Source organism: Condylura cristata, unplaced genomic scaffold (assembly GCF_000260355.1).
Source record: "Condylura cristata isolate star-nosed mole 26May11 unplaced genomic scaffold, ConCri1.0 scaffold00008, whole genome shotgun sequence".
NCBI lineage: Eukaryota > Metazoa > Chordata > Mammalia > Eulipotyphla > Talpidae > Condylura > Condylura cristata.
The window spans coordinates 60,136,657-60,154,120 of record NW_004567109.1 but is presented as its reverse complement, the minus strand read 5'-3'; the positions used below and the strand labels follow the sequence as shown (position 1 = coordinate 60,154,120).

Sequence of the window (17,464 nt, the reverse complement as noted above, 5' to 3'; positions counted from 1 at the left end):
AAGTTCTCTAATTGGTTCAAAATACATCTGTATTCTAACTTCCTGATAACCTAAAATACTCTGTGTTCTTCCAAGATTTACAGTTCAAATAATGGTGATGACACAAAAATACGAAGGAAAATGAGCAATAACAAGTTCATCACTTTTTTTGCCCACAAAAAGGTACCAGATCAATGACAATGGAACCCTTCAAAGGAGAGTCACAGCATTTTTCATTAAGCTATATATGATGCAATATAACAAGCTTTTTCAAAAAAAAAAAAACTTAATTCATTAAAGGGTGATATCCTAATTTCAAATTAAAAGCGAAAGGAACTCTTAAATTATTAAGTTATATATTATAATATAGATAATAAATACAATAAAGTATATAAATATATTATCAAATTATATTAATTTCAACTCATCATTGCCAGTTGTCAGTGGGCAGCCAATGGGGAATGTTAACCATGCAGAAACACCTTTACCATTGTTCTAGGTGCTTTATTAAATTGTCTTAATTTTAATGATAGAAATGGAGACTGAGGAAATTCAGCTTACACACATAGACAGGCTAGTGCTCTGTTAGAATGCAAGCTCAGGTGTCACTCCAAAGCAGGGGATGCTTCCCTGGGTAAGGTAATGGTCATAGTAGTCAAAGGACCAGACTAATTAAGACAAACATTTGAATAAACAATGCACTATTCTGCCAGGGCCCTAAGGGCAGGAACACACTGGTTGGTGTTTGGCAAGCAGCAGGCAATCAATTACTCAATAAACAAAAGAAAGAACAAAATGTGTGTGTAAGGGTAATATAGGATGGTATCAAAGATACTAAAAACAAAGGAAGACATAGAAAAGCCTTATCTTCCTTTTTCCTTTTGAGATAACAGACACATGTGCAAATTACAACCTGTCACCTATGTAATTCTACCTTCTCTAGTGCCAGCCACAGAAGAAGTGGTAATAATAGTAGTAACAATAATATTGAGTTAATATTTATCAAACTCTGTTGCTTCACAATCCTATATAATTAGGTATGTTCCATTATTATTCCATTTCACAGATCAAAAAAGTGAAGTTCAGAGTGACTAAATAACCTAATAAATGTTAGATAAAGGTTATTCTGGAAGCATGATTTGAACCCTGGCCTCTGGTTGTAGACTATGTGAGCTTAAATGAACACTGTTAAGAAGCTTAAGAATGAAGACAAAAGACCTATTATTTTCAAGATTCAGCAAAGCAAACTTGATTACAATGGTTAGATCTCATTTTGTTTTGTAATCTTTTTTTATTTAGTATATTGAGTTGCAGGTCAGTAACTAGTTGGTTTCAGTTTCTGTCATCTCAACTTCACAGGACAATTTCTAAAGGAAAAACCACACAAGTCACTATGAAAATTAAAGTTGATAAAAATAACCTTCTGAAAAAACAAATTAGTATTTCAAAGAGCAGGTCCTATCCCTTTATTACACACCTGGACAATTCTGTCACAGCAAAATAGAAAGAACTACATCAGCATATGTAACTGATGACACAGCTTTTCATAACATTCCACAAGTAGCCACAAAAAGCACATGAACCTATTGGTCTATTACTATCAGTAAGAACAACTAGATTGCCACAAACCAAAGTCATCATTTGTGGCTTTTTTTTTTCATCCAGATGATTAATCTAAGCTGTTGTTTCTCATACTTCAGAATATATCAGAATTATATAGGAGTCTCGTGAAAACATAGATTGCTGTTTCTACCTTTGAAGCCTCTTATTCAGCAGGTCTCATTAGAATCCAAGATTTCATATTTCTAATAAGTTTCCAAGTGAAGCCCAGAACCACATTTTGAGAACCAAAAGTTAAAAACAATGCCATTCAACAAGCTAATTTCCTTGGATACTTAAGGATGTGATCTGTAGCTTATATACTGGTTGACAAGCTCTGATGAAGTATAGCCCATGAGTGGTCTATGTGAACCATTTTAGGTTTCCGAAAGAAGGCAAGACTTTGCTCTCAGAAGCCAAAACAATGCCCTCTCTTCCAAGCTCCAAGGTGCATAACTTAGAAAAAATATTTCAATCAAGTTGAATTTGAGCACATCAACCATCAAGAACACTATTACTGATTATTTCTCTTTTTTAAGTGACTTCATGTTTCAGCATCATCAACCTGGATCTGAAACACAAATGTAATTAATTGAATGTAATTTATTCAATCTCTTCCCACTGACAGACATTACTGTGATTATTACTGCTCAGATGAGGTATCTGTACTAGACTATGGAAATGTCCTTCCACCTTAAACTTCCCTGGTTAAGATAGAAAAGAAAATATTTTCGCTTGAAAGCAAAGTCTATGCCACCATGTAGCCAAAATAAATAGGAAGTTTGAGATGCCAATACAACCCATGAATAATCAAAGGTAACTATGAGAGTTTAAATCCAACATTTTTCAAAATGTAAATACTCTTCTAGATTAAATAATAACCCCACAAACATCAAAAGCTGACCATGTAACCAATTCTCAAAATTCCATGCTCAATTGATTCTTACATTCAGGTGCAGGGTAAGTCCCTTTGCCCTGTGTCTCTCTGCACTTTGAATCCTGAAGGATATTGACCAGCTCTGTTATGGCTATGTACCCACTGATCTGGGCACTCCACTCATCTCCATGGCCACTGATTGTAGCCTACGAATAGAACATAATAGGTCCATCCCTCATCATAAAAGTGACTAAAGCTCCTTCGGCACCTTACCTCCCAGGAACTATACATCACTTACATACACTGGCATCTCACAACCATTATGTAAAGTGGGTACAATTTTAGTAGGCAAATCTATGACAAGTTAACTAACTGCCCTCAAAGTCACACAATAAGTGGTGGCTGACTTCAGAGCAGGAGCTCAGAATGGTCCATTTAAATGAGCCTTATGAGGAAACAGAAATTTCAATCACTTGACACCTGCCAGGTATGAAATCCTTCCTTGTATAGAGGGGCTGGATTCAGAGAATACGTGTCAGAGGTTAAAGTCAAAGGGTAATTACCTGAAGTAGGAGAAATCACATTTAGCAGCATCTCATACTTCTGATAGGTTCTTTCAGTCAGTACTTTCTAATTAATGACCTCTTTAATGAAGGCAAAGAATGGGATAGATGTAAAGGTTACACACCATAACTAAATGAATGAATGTCTTCACTGTATTACCCTGATTAAATCAATAACTTCATTTGCTTTCATGAGAACTGATGGATCGGATTATTCCACAAAGCCTTAGAAAAAAATGTTCTTTTTTCCCTACCTTCATTCAATGAAACACTCATTTTAAATACCAGAAACCCTTGAAGTGGTAAACATTTTTTATCACCAACTTAACTATATTGAAAAAATACAAACTGTCATTCTAGACTTGAGTAACTCATTCCTAGATCAATAGACTTCTTATTGTTGGCAAGTTGTACATGTTCACCTTTCAAGGCAGAGAAAAGTAATTAAAACCTATTCCAAGACCTACATTTAAATCACCACTTACTGTCAAGCAATTTTGACTCCGCAGTATCTCTGAACCTTGATTTAATCAGCACCAATGAGGATAATACTTCCCTTATAAAATTGTGATGAAGAGAAAGGAGCTACGGTAATGATGGTTTGTGCACAAAGAAAGCTTATCCAATAAGCAACCCCTCTGGCCCCTCTCTCCATTGCAAAAGCAAAAGCATCTGAAATGAAACTAACATATTATGTTAGATAATATTTGTATCTGAATAAATCAGCTGTTAATTCAGTGGTGCTTTCCATAACCCACTGTCATAATACAAATGAGCTTAAACCCCTTGAGACCCAAAATATCAGTATAAGATTTCTGCTACTTTATAAACTATGAAGAACAAGAGGTAACATTCACTTAAGGAAATTAAGTTAAAACTCTTAACACTCATCTCTACAGAATGAAATTACCAAGGCCCTTCTGGCCATTCTCTATTTTTGGCTGTCAGTGCTCTCTCTCTGTTAGGCTGAGCATAATCAGAGTCTACAGTCAATAGAGAGAATGGCCCCCCCAAATGCAGTTCATTCCTAAACTGAGGCCCATCTTATGTCTTGTCACCCATGAAATCTCCTCTCTTTGATGAACCATGAAAGCAACTTCAAGGAACAGTCCGTGCCCAGTTTCAGCCTGTTTGGACCCTCAGGGTCACCATGCCCACATCCTCAGCTTTCCAGTTTCCTGAGCAGAAGGCACTCCCCAACACGAAAGCACAAAGGAAGAAATTATCTGACCTGTACACTTCATATAGAGAGGAGGCACCTGTGACTTTGTCCCAGACTACCAGTGCATGGGACAGTGAAGGCATCAAACATTTGTGGTCTGTAAAGAATATGAGGGGGAAAAGTTTGATGCAAAGCCCTATCAAAGGTCCCAAATCAACAAATTCTTCTTAAAAAACAAAACCAGACAAGCATACAAAAATGCAACCGAAAAAGCACTGGCTTCTATTCTCACTCCTTCCTGGGGTCCTTCTCTCCAGTCCACAAAAGCCAAACTTAAGGGAAAGCTGAGTAAGAGGGAAACTGGACAAACAGGGCTTCGTCCTAGGTTGGGGGTCACTGGCTGTATATGGGTGCTTTAATTAGATCTCTCTTTTTCTTTTTGCATGGCTGTGTGACCATGAGCACCCTTCTCTCCCAGAAGGGAGGAGATGAGGCCAATGGTGGTTTCCTTAGAGATTATAGCACTCAGTGGTGAAACAGGCTGAACAGGTGCAGCAGAGATGTGGGCCTTGCTTCAGTTTCTCACTATCTTTCTTTAAAAGTCAGCTTGGAAACATTTGTGTGAGTGTGTTTAAGGGGAAAAAGAACTTCTTATCTTTTAGACACATATTATACCATTTACAGATGAAATGATACAATATCTGGGAAGTGCTTCAAAAGAACACCAAGGGGAAGAGAAGGTTGGTAAAATAGATAAGGAGGATTGTTCAGGAGCTGTTCACTGTTGAAGCCAGGTTACATGTACATGTGGCTTCACTGTACTATTTGTCTACTACTGAATATGCTAATATTTTCCAATTATGAGAATGTTAAAAGACATGCTGCAGAAAAAAATCTTTATCAAACGAAAAGAGAGAAACCAGTTGACCACTGGAATTGCCAAAAGTAATCAAGAAAATGAACATATCATCTCATTTTCAATCTCACAGCCTGATTCCCAATATCATTTAAGTCAGGAACTGCATTTTAAAATTCATAGTTCAGTTTATAAAGGCTTTCTTTAAAAGAAGCTCAAATTACCATACACTGGTTATACAATGGTTTACACATTTTAATAAACTGTGCTATTCAAAAGATTTTGAATTAATATTTCAATTGCATGACTTGCTTTCACATAACAAGAGAATTTTCTGGAAGTCAATTTAAACAAATTTGATTCCATCTTCAAACACACCAAACAAAAGAAATGTGAAAATGAAGCAAAAGGAACATTTAGATAGCCTGTACAGCTGGTAGGTGGCAGAATCATATTTAGAACCTGGGCCTGACTTCCGTACTATAGTTAGGTTTTTCAGAGTAGTAATATTCTTATATGGAGGGTGTTTTTGTTTTTTGGAAAGTTCTTACAGACAGTAGGATGACAGCAGCTATTTTATTGACTATGACCAGATGCATTCTTCAAAAACACCTGGAAGAACTATTATTAAAAGTATGTTACATAATATTTAAATATAAATGTGGGTTTAAAGTGTGTAATACTGGAAGATTAACTATAATTTACTTATAAAAATAATGATTGACTCTAACTGGTAAATATTCAGCAAATAGATATTGTGCAATCTAAATACAATACTTGTACAGCTTATGTCTTTCAACTTTAATAGTAATTCAGTTTGTAAACACAAGAGAGGACCTGTAAGTGGAGATAATGGCTAATGGGAATTTTCCCTGACATGTAATGGGAACTGAGTCCTGCTACATATAGGTTTGTCTGCCTTTTATGGTACAGTAAACATAAAGCCCATGTATACAGTACATATTTATAAGTGTGATTATTAATAAATATTTGGAAATTCCATTTGTATATTGTTTTAGCTATACCTACAGTTGGGTCTGTTAGTTGGCTCAGCGTTTAAACATCTCATGGGTTAAAATGAAATGAAACAATTGGGCTTGTTGCCGATTTGCTTATAAGAAAAAAAATGCAAAGCTGAATCATTCAAAGACTAGTATAGGCTATAAACACATTATAAATCAAATCAAAAGTTTTATAAACTCTTTTGTTCTGGACCTTCCCAGTGGTGCAGCATGTTAAAGCACAGCACTAAGAAGCTAAAGCCACTTCAGCATTAGTTCGATCCCCACCCAGGAGGTAAGACCTCTCTAGACCTGTCCACTGCTCCCTTCAGCAGTGTACCTGGTCAATCTGCCTGTTCTGCTCCCTCTGGTGAATCCTCTCTCACCACCCTTGCACGTCTGACCTGTACCCCAGTTCTATATGCATAAATAATCTTTAAAAAAAATCTTTTGTTCTATGCCTACACTGGAACATAGCACTCAATAAATATAGGCTAGCTAAATAAATGAAAATATAAGAAAGAAAAGTTAATTCCAGGAGGAAGGCTAAAATATGTTCAATCCAAATTTATGATAACTTTTCCATTTCTTATCAAAGAAGCCACAAATCCTCTGTTAAAATATAATTTCTTTTACATATTCAGAGGTAATTAAAGTTCTAAATTTCTTAAAGTAACAACTAGAAGCAAAATTTTTTAAAATGCTAAAAGATACAAGCTGCCAATACTAATGAATATTTAGTTATGCATACAATTATAATACTTCTCTTCAAGAAAATTGATAATTCTACTAATTGTTGTATCTGTGTCCTGGGTTATATCTACTTATTCAAAGGAGTATTAAAGAGAAACAAAGTATACATAAGGTGATAAGCAACAGTAAGGACTGTTAAAATTTTTGATAGATGTTCATACTATATTTGTAATTAATTTCATGATTTTATTCAATATTGAAGAGCTACAGTTTAAATTAAAAAAAAAAAGTAAGCTCCCAGATATGGCCACATGCTTATGGTACCCCCAACAGCCCTTCAACTGTTAGGTATTATTATCTTGATGAGGAATTTGCTCAAGGTCACACAGCTAATTAGAATTCAGAATCCAAATTAAGTCTGTTTGGATCCAGAGCCTGTGCTTCACTCCACTACATTTTTGGCCTTGGAAATATCCTTTCAAGTTTCACCTTCAAAAAGTGACTAAAAATAGAATCTACATCTTTACCTTCCTATCTATTAAGTATTTTCTGAAAATCTGAAAGGGGAACTCCTGTTTCAAAAATTCAAAATGTGATGAGAATATACACTAAATTTGAATTTAAAAAATGATTCATTGCTATAAATCATGATGAAAAATGCTTTATTTTTCTGCAAGAACAATTTTCTTTGAACAATTAAATAAAAAATGCAGTGAGTTTTGTCAAGAAAAAAAGTCAAGTTTGCTACGCAAAGATCCCTTTTGGGACTATATTAAGAAACAAAGAATGTAATGAGGTTGTACTTTAGACAGTTTTTAATAATTCACCATGACTTTCAGAATTTAAGCAATACAGTGACTTTGTTTACAAATATAAGATGTCATAAATAATTTTAAGGATCAATAAGCTGACAACATAAGGAGCATTATTAAAGAGGCATGCAGGATTTGCCTGGTTAAGGCAATTTTACATATCTGTAATGACAATGTCTAAAATAGGAATAAGTAGGCTCTAACTCCTAAAAATTTTCCCTCTCGGTCAAATTTTAGGATTGGTTTTATGACACACAGATTTTGTCCCTTTTCTTTTTCCTACTTCCTGGTTCTTAGCCAGGATGGGAGCCAGAGCTGGGAGCTGCAGATAAGAGGGTATCAGCATGTACACCACACAAATTCTTACTTTCCTGTAAAGACAGAAGATCTAGGCATTGCTCCAAGGAATTGCTATACTCAAATATAATTATTGGCAAGTGCCCCAATATATTATTTGGTTTGGACATCAGTATTCCAGGATGTATCTGGCAAGATGGGCAGGACTTTTCTCCCCTTAATATAAGGGTCAAATCAAGCCTTGAGTCACGTGAATGTGGACTTTTTTTTTTTTTTTCATTTTGAATTAAGACAATAAAACCAAACTATGCAGAAGGTTTAGAAATACTAAGTAAGAAGTGTGATAGCATATTTGAAAGCACTAGCTCAGTGGCCTCTGTGTGTTTGTGTGTAGAATACTAGAGGCAAACAACCAAGAAAGTACTGACTTGACTATTCCCTAAAGTTTAACAATTTAGACTTGACAAATATATTCACTTCTTTTCACTTTCAAAACTTTAAATCAGCTTCTGATCATCATGTACCAATTATTCACAATTTCCTCTCATCTGACACATTTTTGGGGAGGTACTCTCCCACCCTCTTACCTGATGTCTTTGTGAAGGGGGACCTCCTATAATGACCAAGAGGTATGTCTTGTGAGTGAATAATTTCATGATAATTGCTATCTCAAGATCTTCTCGTTAACACCTAAATAAGTTTTTCTAACAGCAATTGAAATTGAGGTCCCCAAATGCTTTGATAAGAATAAAGTCCAGACCACAAACTAGTTTTCCTGGCTCCCAGTCAAATACGCTCTAATGTATGTTCCTTCAAGTTTTTCATATCAAATTTAACCAAGCCATTCATATCAAATCAAAATGTTTTCTTACCAAAAAAACCTAAAAGAATAATTGTTATAAAAAACACAACTGTATTCATTTAAATAATTACCATAGTAGTCAGTTTACTAATTTCTTAAGATTTTTTTCAAAACTCAATTAGGAATTTCTTGTCATTAAAGATTTTCTCAAATCACTTAATTCTACTGTGACTTTCAAAGCACCCCAATACTACTTGCTCTCAACTCACCCCCTTCTCTTTCTCTGTCTCTATCACACACACACACACACACACTTTTTGAACAGAAATAAACAATTTTCTAACCATATTTGAGTCAGATACACTTACTCATCCTTTTTTCATCCTCAGTACAACAGACAACAATTCTAAGAAGGAGTTACTTTCTAACAATATCTTTTACTACCAATATTAGTCTACTGTATTATTATTACTATTTCATAAACCAGATTAACCTTTAAAAAATTATGGATGACTGAAAATATTTCACAGGTCAAATACATTCGAGTAGCCCATAAAAGTACCACTAATTTGAATATGTGCAATTTATTCATTTTCCAAAATTATAATTTTCCTGAAGAAAACCTGTATCAAAAGTGGGTGAATTGAGAATGGACAAGGAGCCCTGAAGTCATGTAAGTTCACTGTGTCAGTGTCTAGCAGCAAAATAAGAAAGAAAACTGTTCAATGCTGAGCTAAAAATTAATCCAGTTAAAATGCACAGAATACCATCTAAGATTTTTTTAATCATCAATATATTAATAATTCATAAAAAATTACCTTTGCTTTCAATTTCCTTTAAATTTATGGCCAACGGAATACCAAAAACAACTTTGAAAAAACAGACTTCATGAGGTTATCTCAACTAGCCTTTTTCCTGGCCTCTAAAGCATAGTAATTACTAATCAGTCTCAGTAATAACCATTTCTAAATGCAAAAGCCAACAGCTTTCTGACAGCTAAGTTAAAAATTATTTTTAAAATTCTAAAACTAATAATTCAAGAAAGATAAATCCTAAGCATTACATCTGAATCCTTAGGGATGGGTTATTTAATTCCATGGAATGACATAGGATTCTCTTAGAGAACTTCCCCTCCTGTTAGGCAAATTATTTATTACAACAGACAATTTTGCTTGTGCTGACATCATATTTGAGGACATGCAACTATTTTGTAATCTGTTTTAGTCCTTATGTTAGTAGCACGTGCATACATGATGACATGGATATTTTTAATTCTTGTGTTTTTTTAACCTATAGTTTGTACTCTTATTGGCTGTGTTCTCAGATTATTATATCTTTCTAATATTCAATTTTCTCATATGTAAAATGGAGCTAATAACAGACTTTATCTTGTGGGGTTGTTTAATGACAGATTCAATGTTTGCTTATTCTCCTATGTAAATTTCCTAACACATACAAATGGCCATACCCCCAAAGTATACAGTTTTAGTCGGGCATTTGAAATTCAGTTAATTTATGAAATTCCCTTTATCTTCTGTCAGCTAAACTGGCTGCTCCTTATAAAGAATCATCAAACAGCATGATGCTTATAGAACAAGGGTATAATGGTGGCCAGCAAGAAAAGACAAGTGATCTTTGCCTAGATCTATTTTTAGGAACAGTTTAATTATCTACACCCCTAGAGTTAACACTGGAAAACAAACAAATGGGTGAAAGGCATCATAAAACAGTTACTCTGAGATCAACAGTTTTACTGTACTCAAAAATAAATGGGGATGAGGAAAACATTTCCATCATTCCTCTAGCAGTCTTTGCTGACACAAGGCAGGCCAGAATCTTAAAGAGGTTTAAGAGGAATTGCAGAATTGAAAACTTCACACTTGTTCAGATTGCAAGGTTCAGAAACATTCCAGATGTAACCAGTGAGAAAATTATAATTCAGTAGTTGGTTTTCAATGAGTCACTACTTTATAGTGGAAAAGAAGTGTTTTGGTTTATGCAGTTGCTGTATATGGGCAGAAAATGTTCATCAGTTTCCACAATTTTTATCTATGTTTTTATTTATTCTCACCTAAATAAGCTGAGAAAAGCCAACCCTGATTCTCTTGTCAGGCTAGAAGGGTATTATGGCTGGTAATTATGACATCACTATCTACCTGGTATTCATAATTATGTCAATTCATACAATTTGTCCATGGAAAGATTACACTTAAAACATTCGCCAAAGAAACTGAGTATTTTGCTCCAAATTGCACTCCTTTCCCACCAGAACAGTATCTGGCAATTAATTCATTTTCTCAGAGGAGTTCCAATAGGAATGTGGACAATTCAAAATCTCGTCGTTAAATAGCTATTACACCATGCCATTTCCTTATTCATCTTAATGTATTAGTGGAACATAATCTTACCGGAAAAGGAAAAATGTTGTCAGCCCTGTTCAAGCTATCTTCCATCCAGGATTTAGGCGCAAAGGCAGAGCTGGGGCGAGCGTACTTCTGGAGCTGAATATGATTACTTGCAAAATTTTTCTTCAAAGGCGAGATGGAGTTCAGAGGCGTTATTCCTCCATTCAGCCCTCTGCGATGATCTCGGCCTTGGGAACCTCCCCAGCCACCGTATCCGCCACCTCCTGGGCTCCAGGAAGATGATGGTGTTGGAGAAGGACTCTGGTAGCTGCTCCACGGAGAGGGCGGTTTGTTAAGATTATTCGCCAAGTGAGGCAGCTGGTTAAAAGCAGCATTTCTATGTGTGAAAGGTGGGGGATGGGGACTGGCAGGAGACCTCCTTTGCTGCTGATGCTGGCTGTGATGATGCTGGAAATGAGGGTGATGAGGGTGGTGCTGTGACAGAGGCCCGATCTGTGGGGAGAAGCTGCCTCCGAAGCCAGGGCTGACATGATGGGGGAAATTTTGAAACAACAGAGCACCGTTATTAGCCGAAGCAGCAGGGACCCCTCCCTGGTGAAAGAAACTTGCATCTTCATTGATGATTGTAGAGGAAGAAGGCGCTATCGCGGCTGACCAGTTACTGAAACCAGTAAGGGAGGACGCACTGGATGTCAAGGGTTGGGTCGAAGTACCTAGCCCCGTGGCTTCTTGATAATCAAACCCTGTTAACACAGGGGATTCGATTCTAATTTTCTCCTTCCCATTGCCATTTTCGGAAGAATTGTCCCCTTGATTTTCTTCCGATTTCGTCTTCTCAGTTTCAGGGAGTATTCCAGCTTCCTGACCTGGACTGGGTGAGAGCTGTTGCTTTTCTAGAGGGTCTTGCTGTTCCTGTTGCTGACTTTTTGCCTTTTCTGACCCCAAGATCTCATCCTGAATATTATGGGTCGCTGGAGCAGGAAAGAGCCAAGCTGACCCGGCACTGCTGCCATTGGCAGCTGTGTTATTATTTATAAAAGCAGCAGGGCTGGGGGTGGCATTTTGGTGATGGTGTGGAGGCTGCAGATGTGGATGGAATCTGACTGGAAAAGCAGATTTGTTCCCAGTATTGCTTTGCACTAGCACTCCAAACCCGTAATCCCCCATTTATTATTTTTAGGATCAGAATCTCGCAATAAAAAATGACAACCTGATGTCTCACGCCTTCTTTATCCTCTACTCAAAATGTTTGTTGGCTTGAAATGTCTTATTTATAGCTAGCTCAAAGATTGCAGCTTATCACCCTAGATAGTTTTGATTTGGAATTCTGGTCTCAGAAAGAAAAAAAATATAAACTAAAAAAAATGTCTTAAAAGGTTGACATGAATCCAACTGGGCTTATTTCTAGGAGGGAATAAAAACGAAGAGGGTAAAAATCAAGTCTTTGGTTAGTAAAATAGGCGCTTTCTTTTTCCAAAGGAAAATGTACATGAATGACAAAAACACAGCTTCTCAAGCATCTATGGATGTAGAAGAATAAGCATTGCGCGGAGTAAAAATATATATATATATAATTTAACAATCACATATGGTCTTCCTCAGCAGTTTAGATTCACTCACATAAAAATTAGAATAGGGCTAAAGGGAGAGAATACGTTCTTTTCTTGGCAGCTTGGGTAAAAAAAAAATCAGGAATAATTTAAGAACATTATATATTATATATATTTATATATAGATAGATTATATTAGGTTATCTGGGGGTGGGAAGTGAATTCCTGGTTGTGGGAGAGGAAATCAGCTTTGACTAATGGAAGGATGATTGCAGGGAGGTTTCTGCTGTTCCTGGTCCTGTTTCTGCTCTTTCACGGGGTGCAGTTTTGGCCTCTTAGGCTGTTCCTGAGGCTCTGGGTGCAGATCTTGCTGAGGTCGCTGTTCCTGGGCTGCCCCTGGCCTCCTCTCCCCCATGAAATGGGTTGGAAACACCCGTTTCTCCCTCGTGCGGGGGTAGTGATCAGGAGGGATTAGCGAGACTCAATCAGGGCGAGCTGGCGACCCCGGGGTGCGGGGATCAAGGGGGCGACCTGGAAGGTCCTGCGGTTTCGGCCTCTTCCCCTCTCTGCGGCTCCGGGATTTTTTTCCCTCATGGGACCCAGGGACGGTTTGTTCAGTTCTCTCAGTTCGATTCTCCGCAGGGGGAAAAAAAGAGGAAAAAAAAAAGGAAAAACCCACTAGTATAGTTGTTCTAAACGAGAAGGGCCTCTCCCCTTTGCGCTCTCTCTCTTTTTTCCCCCCGATTTTTAAAGAAACTATAATTTAGAAGGCTTTTGTTTCTCCTCACGGTTGCTGGGCCGTCGTCGTCGCCGCTGCCGTCGCTTTACCCCGGTCCCGCAGTCCCCGCTGTCGTTGTTGCGGACTCCGCCTGGCTCTACTGTTTCTCTCCTTCTTCCTTCTCTTCCTCCTCTGCTGTCGCCGCCGCTGCCGCCGCCGCCGCCGCCACCGCCTCCCGGTGCCCGGGTCCCGGAGCCGCGGCTGAGTCCTTCTCCTCAGGACCAAGCCGAGTGAAATGACAACCAGCTGGAAAGACCGAGAGACACTTCCGGTTCGAAGAGGGAGGGGTGGGGTGCCGCGGATGCCCCGCCCACCTGCTGAGAAGCCAATCAGTTGTTAGAATCTAGACTAGGCCACGCCCCTAGACTCAGGTCTCCTCCTAGGAAGGTCAAAAAGTTACCTCGAAAGACGCCCCTTCCGTCTGCACCTCGCCTAGTGAGGCCTGGCGTTTGGAGCCCGCTCCTCCCGACGGGGGGGAGCGCAGCAGGTCGCCATCTTTAGTGTGGGCAAAGGACTCCTTCACTGTTTGTCTCCCATAACTTGGCTTTCTAGAAGGAGAAAGAGGGAAGTGCGGAAGTGGATGAGATTGCCCGAGCACTGCAGAGACGCAAGATATTGGGGACTGGAATGGCGACCCGTGAATCCACCTGTGCACTGGAGGACTGCCCACAGTAAAAGTGGCTCCCCAGGCGTCACGTGCTGGAGCCCCAGCTCCGCCCCAGAGGGATCTGGAAGGGGAGGCGGGTCTTCCCAGCAGCTGTGTGGTGCCTAGAATAGCGTCTGTCCTTGTCCTGAATGTAGACCTCACAGGGACCTCTCCCTTCACCTTCTAGACTCTCTCCATCCCTACCCCCCAATGTCTTAGCTCCTCTTGGCACCGGGTCTGGTGCTGTCTCTCAGGCACAAAGATTAGCTGCTTTAGGCGTCTGCAGCTTAGCACCCAACTCCATCCTGGTCCTGTGCACCTTATGCACTGTACCTGGGAGACATTTACAAGGAAAATTGTATGGCCCTTACCTTCTTCTATGTCGTCAATGGCTGGTCACTACTTCTATGAAAAAATCCAAATTCATTTTCTTATTCAAGGCATTTCCACTGTGAAGGCAGTATGTCTTAACACCACATCTTCTTCTGCCCCAGTCAGGAAGTTCCAAATATTCTGTGCCGTTTTACATGCCCTTTTCCCGTTCATCTCCATTTAGTAAGTTCCTAATTCGTTTGAGGAATCAGTTGGAAAGCTATCAACTCTGTCTTCTGAATTTTTGTATGAGTATCCAAGACCCTATGTACAGCTCTTTTTTTGGATTCACATTATATTGTAGCATGGCATTAACTCCCAGGCTTGAGCTCATCTGTGGGCCCTTAGAGGAATAGGAAGCATCAGTGAATTAATGCTGAAGAAATAAATGAACAAACAAGCTACAATGAAATCTTCCCTAAATGATAGTTCCCCTTTCTCTGAATGATTTCTTTCTCTCTGGTTTCAATTTGAAGCTCATCTCTCTCAGATTTGCCTTTTAGGTTACTCACTGCCTGTTCAAGGGCCCCAGGTCTTCTTGTTTATCTTTATACACCCCCTACCACTATGATCACTATCACGGTCTAGGATAATGCTTTGGTCTCAGCACAAGCTCTAAAGATGTGGAATACTGAGAGTTTTCTTTTAGCAGGAATAAATAATGGGGGACCAGGGGGAGGGATTAGAGCTACAACTGAGTATAGCAAGATTAATGAAAAAAGAAAAATTAAAGATAATAAAGCTATCTTATGAGCAGAGAAAGCTTCCATTTCATTCCTACGGTCTCCCCTCAGTGGCCCCAATTTCTGCTGTCTCAGTTTCTCAATTCTCCAACACTTAGGTGTAAAACACCTGTTTGGGGCCTTACTCCATGATTTTACTGTCTTTCATTGTGCATGAATGTGAGTCCTATCTCTGCACTTACTGCAAGTTCTTTGAGTGTAGGGTGAGTCTGAACCTTATTGTTAATTCCACACCAGTGAATATAACTTGAGACTTAGCTGGTTCACTCCTCTAAAATGGTTTTCCCTGACTGCCCCTCTCTCTTGTAAATTCCTGTCTTTTAATTACTGCTGGTTGTCAGTGGCTTTGTTTCTTGAGGGCAGAGGTTGTGTCTGATTTATCTTTGTGTCCCCTGTAGCCAGCCAAAGGTCTAGCACAGAGCAGACTCAGGACATATTTATTGAATGAACAAATAAATGTTGAGTGCCCGGCAGATGGTTGAGAGTCTTTTGGAGCTACCAATTCTCAGTGGCTAAAATGGCATCCAATGACTTGGAAAAAAAGAGGACCATCTTTAGAATCTAACAGTTGGAATTTGAATCACAGCTCTATTACTTCCTAATTGAGCAACTTTGGATATCACCTCTAAAGTCTCCAACTCCTCCCTTTCTGGGTCGTTAAATGATTTAAGATACAGGTGAAGTGCTGGGCTCCTGTGAGATTTTCAAAAATCTCAGTCCCTTATTAACATATTCCAGCAGAGCACCACGTTATACGTGTCTTTAGCCTTGAAACAGCTGCGTGCATGAAAGAATCCAGGAACCTGTGCTGATTTTGAGAGGGAGGACGTATGCCTGAGCGCCAGTCAGGGTGTTGCTAGGTCAGACTGATCTTTTAAAGCTAAATCAAGTGTGGGTGGTAGGTTTGGGCTGGGCTGAAGGTAGGATGATTACTGTAGACCCCAGTCAGGCTGTTAAGAGTAGGAGCATGGGAAAAGAAAGAATAAAGCAATTCTCTTGGATCAGTTGACTACTCAGTAACCCAGTCTTCCCAGCTCAGGGTTGCACATCTTGGAAACATTCTAGACTCAGAAATTGGCCCAGATAACCATGACACTAATTCAGTAGTTCTGTTTAGGACCTTCAAAGGGATTTCCAGTTGGTTGCAGGTGAGTGTCTTAAACACTCTGCTGGCAGAAGAGAACTCCTCCCATAGAGCATGTATACTGTAAAGGTTGTGGTCCTTTTCACAGAAAAAAAGTCAGTTCTGCCCAAATGTTAAGAGGTTACTAGATTAAAACTACATCTACTCCCTCCCTTCCGGTCTGGTGAGGGCTGACACACCTTCTAAGAAGTTGTAGGTTGGTAAATGTATGTACCTTTGCTGGCGACTGCCCAGCCTACTCTGGGGTTTGAGGTCAACCACACCCAAAACTTGGAGCCTCCCAGGAAGCAGGACCTTAATATCTCCTTCACCAGACTTTTTTAAAGCTTGGCAAATGATAGAAATCTCGCCCTATAATCACACAAAGTGAACTCTGCCCCACTCCAGTTCTGATGTCCTCTACCACTGCTCTTGAAGTCTATATTGTCAGCCTTCCAACAGAACACACCCAAGCTCCCAGCTCCCGAGCGGCTGGTCTGATGCTTCAGCAATCAAGGCCACTACCCAAGGCTGTCTAGATTGTGTACTGCACAACTCCTTAAAGTACCACAGATCATTACGTGAATGTCACCCTATGGAATTGTACAATTCAGAAACCCTGCTTCCAAGCCTTTCCATCAGTCAGAGGCACATGATGAAAATATGACAGCCATACAAAAAAACAGCCCCTAAATAGTACCATAAATTACACGCAACTATGCTTATTTTGCATACAGAAATATGTAAAGCAATTGATTCTTTTAGAGTTGATGGTCCCAGAACTTTTTGTAGTGGAATTGAAGGGCATTGTGTCCTTGGGCTATTTCAAATAGTGAGCTATAGAGAAAAGACAAGTCTGGACCCATGTATGGTCCAGCCCCCTGCATCCCAGCAATTGCTTTGCCTGGCAGTGTTAATAAGTATTCTAATGTAATCATGGTATATATATTTTACTGAAATGAAAAAAATATGACAATATTCAAAGGCCCTGTGATGCTACAGGCAGAGAGGAGAAAGAAGTTACTTTTGGAATAGGCTCATTTCCAAGAGTAACTGAAAGTTCACTGCCAGAAGGCAAGATGGTAGCAAGAAAATTGAGCCCCCCCCCCCCCGCCACACGCATGTTTTATTGACCCTCACCTCTGATCTTCATCCTGTTCCAGTATTAGAGAGTGCATGATTATTGACCGAGTGCCATTGTGGGTTTTTATTTTTACAGTTGATTTTTGGGTTACATTTTCTCCT

The 17,464-nt window shown here is 39.0% G+C and overlaps 1 protein-coding gene across 4 annotated transcripts in view; it reads right to left on the bottom strand.

Annotated features, from left to right (window-relative positions):
• Positions 1–13,588, bottom strand: part of CPEB4 (cytoplasmic polyadenylation element binding protein 4) — a 62,250-nt gene extending 48,662 nt beyond the window's left edge. For 3 of the 4 annotated variants that reach the window (XM_004679232.1, XM_004679233.2, XM_004679234.2), the window contains exon 1: positions 11,050–13,588. In XM_004679232.1, coding sequence (XP_004679289.1) covers positions 11,050–12,174 — 1,125 coding nt within the window. In that variant the 5' untranslated portion in view covers positions 12,175–13,588. The remainder of the gene's footprint in view (positions 1–11,049) is intronic. The other variant, XM_012722472.1, reaches the window with a different exon arrangement.
• Positions 13,589–17,464: the final 3,876 nt, after the last annotated feature.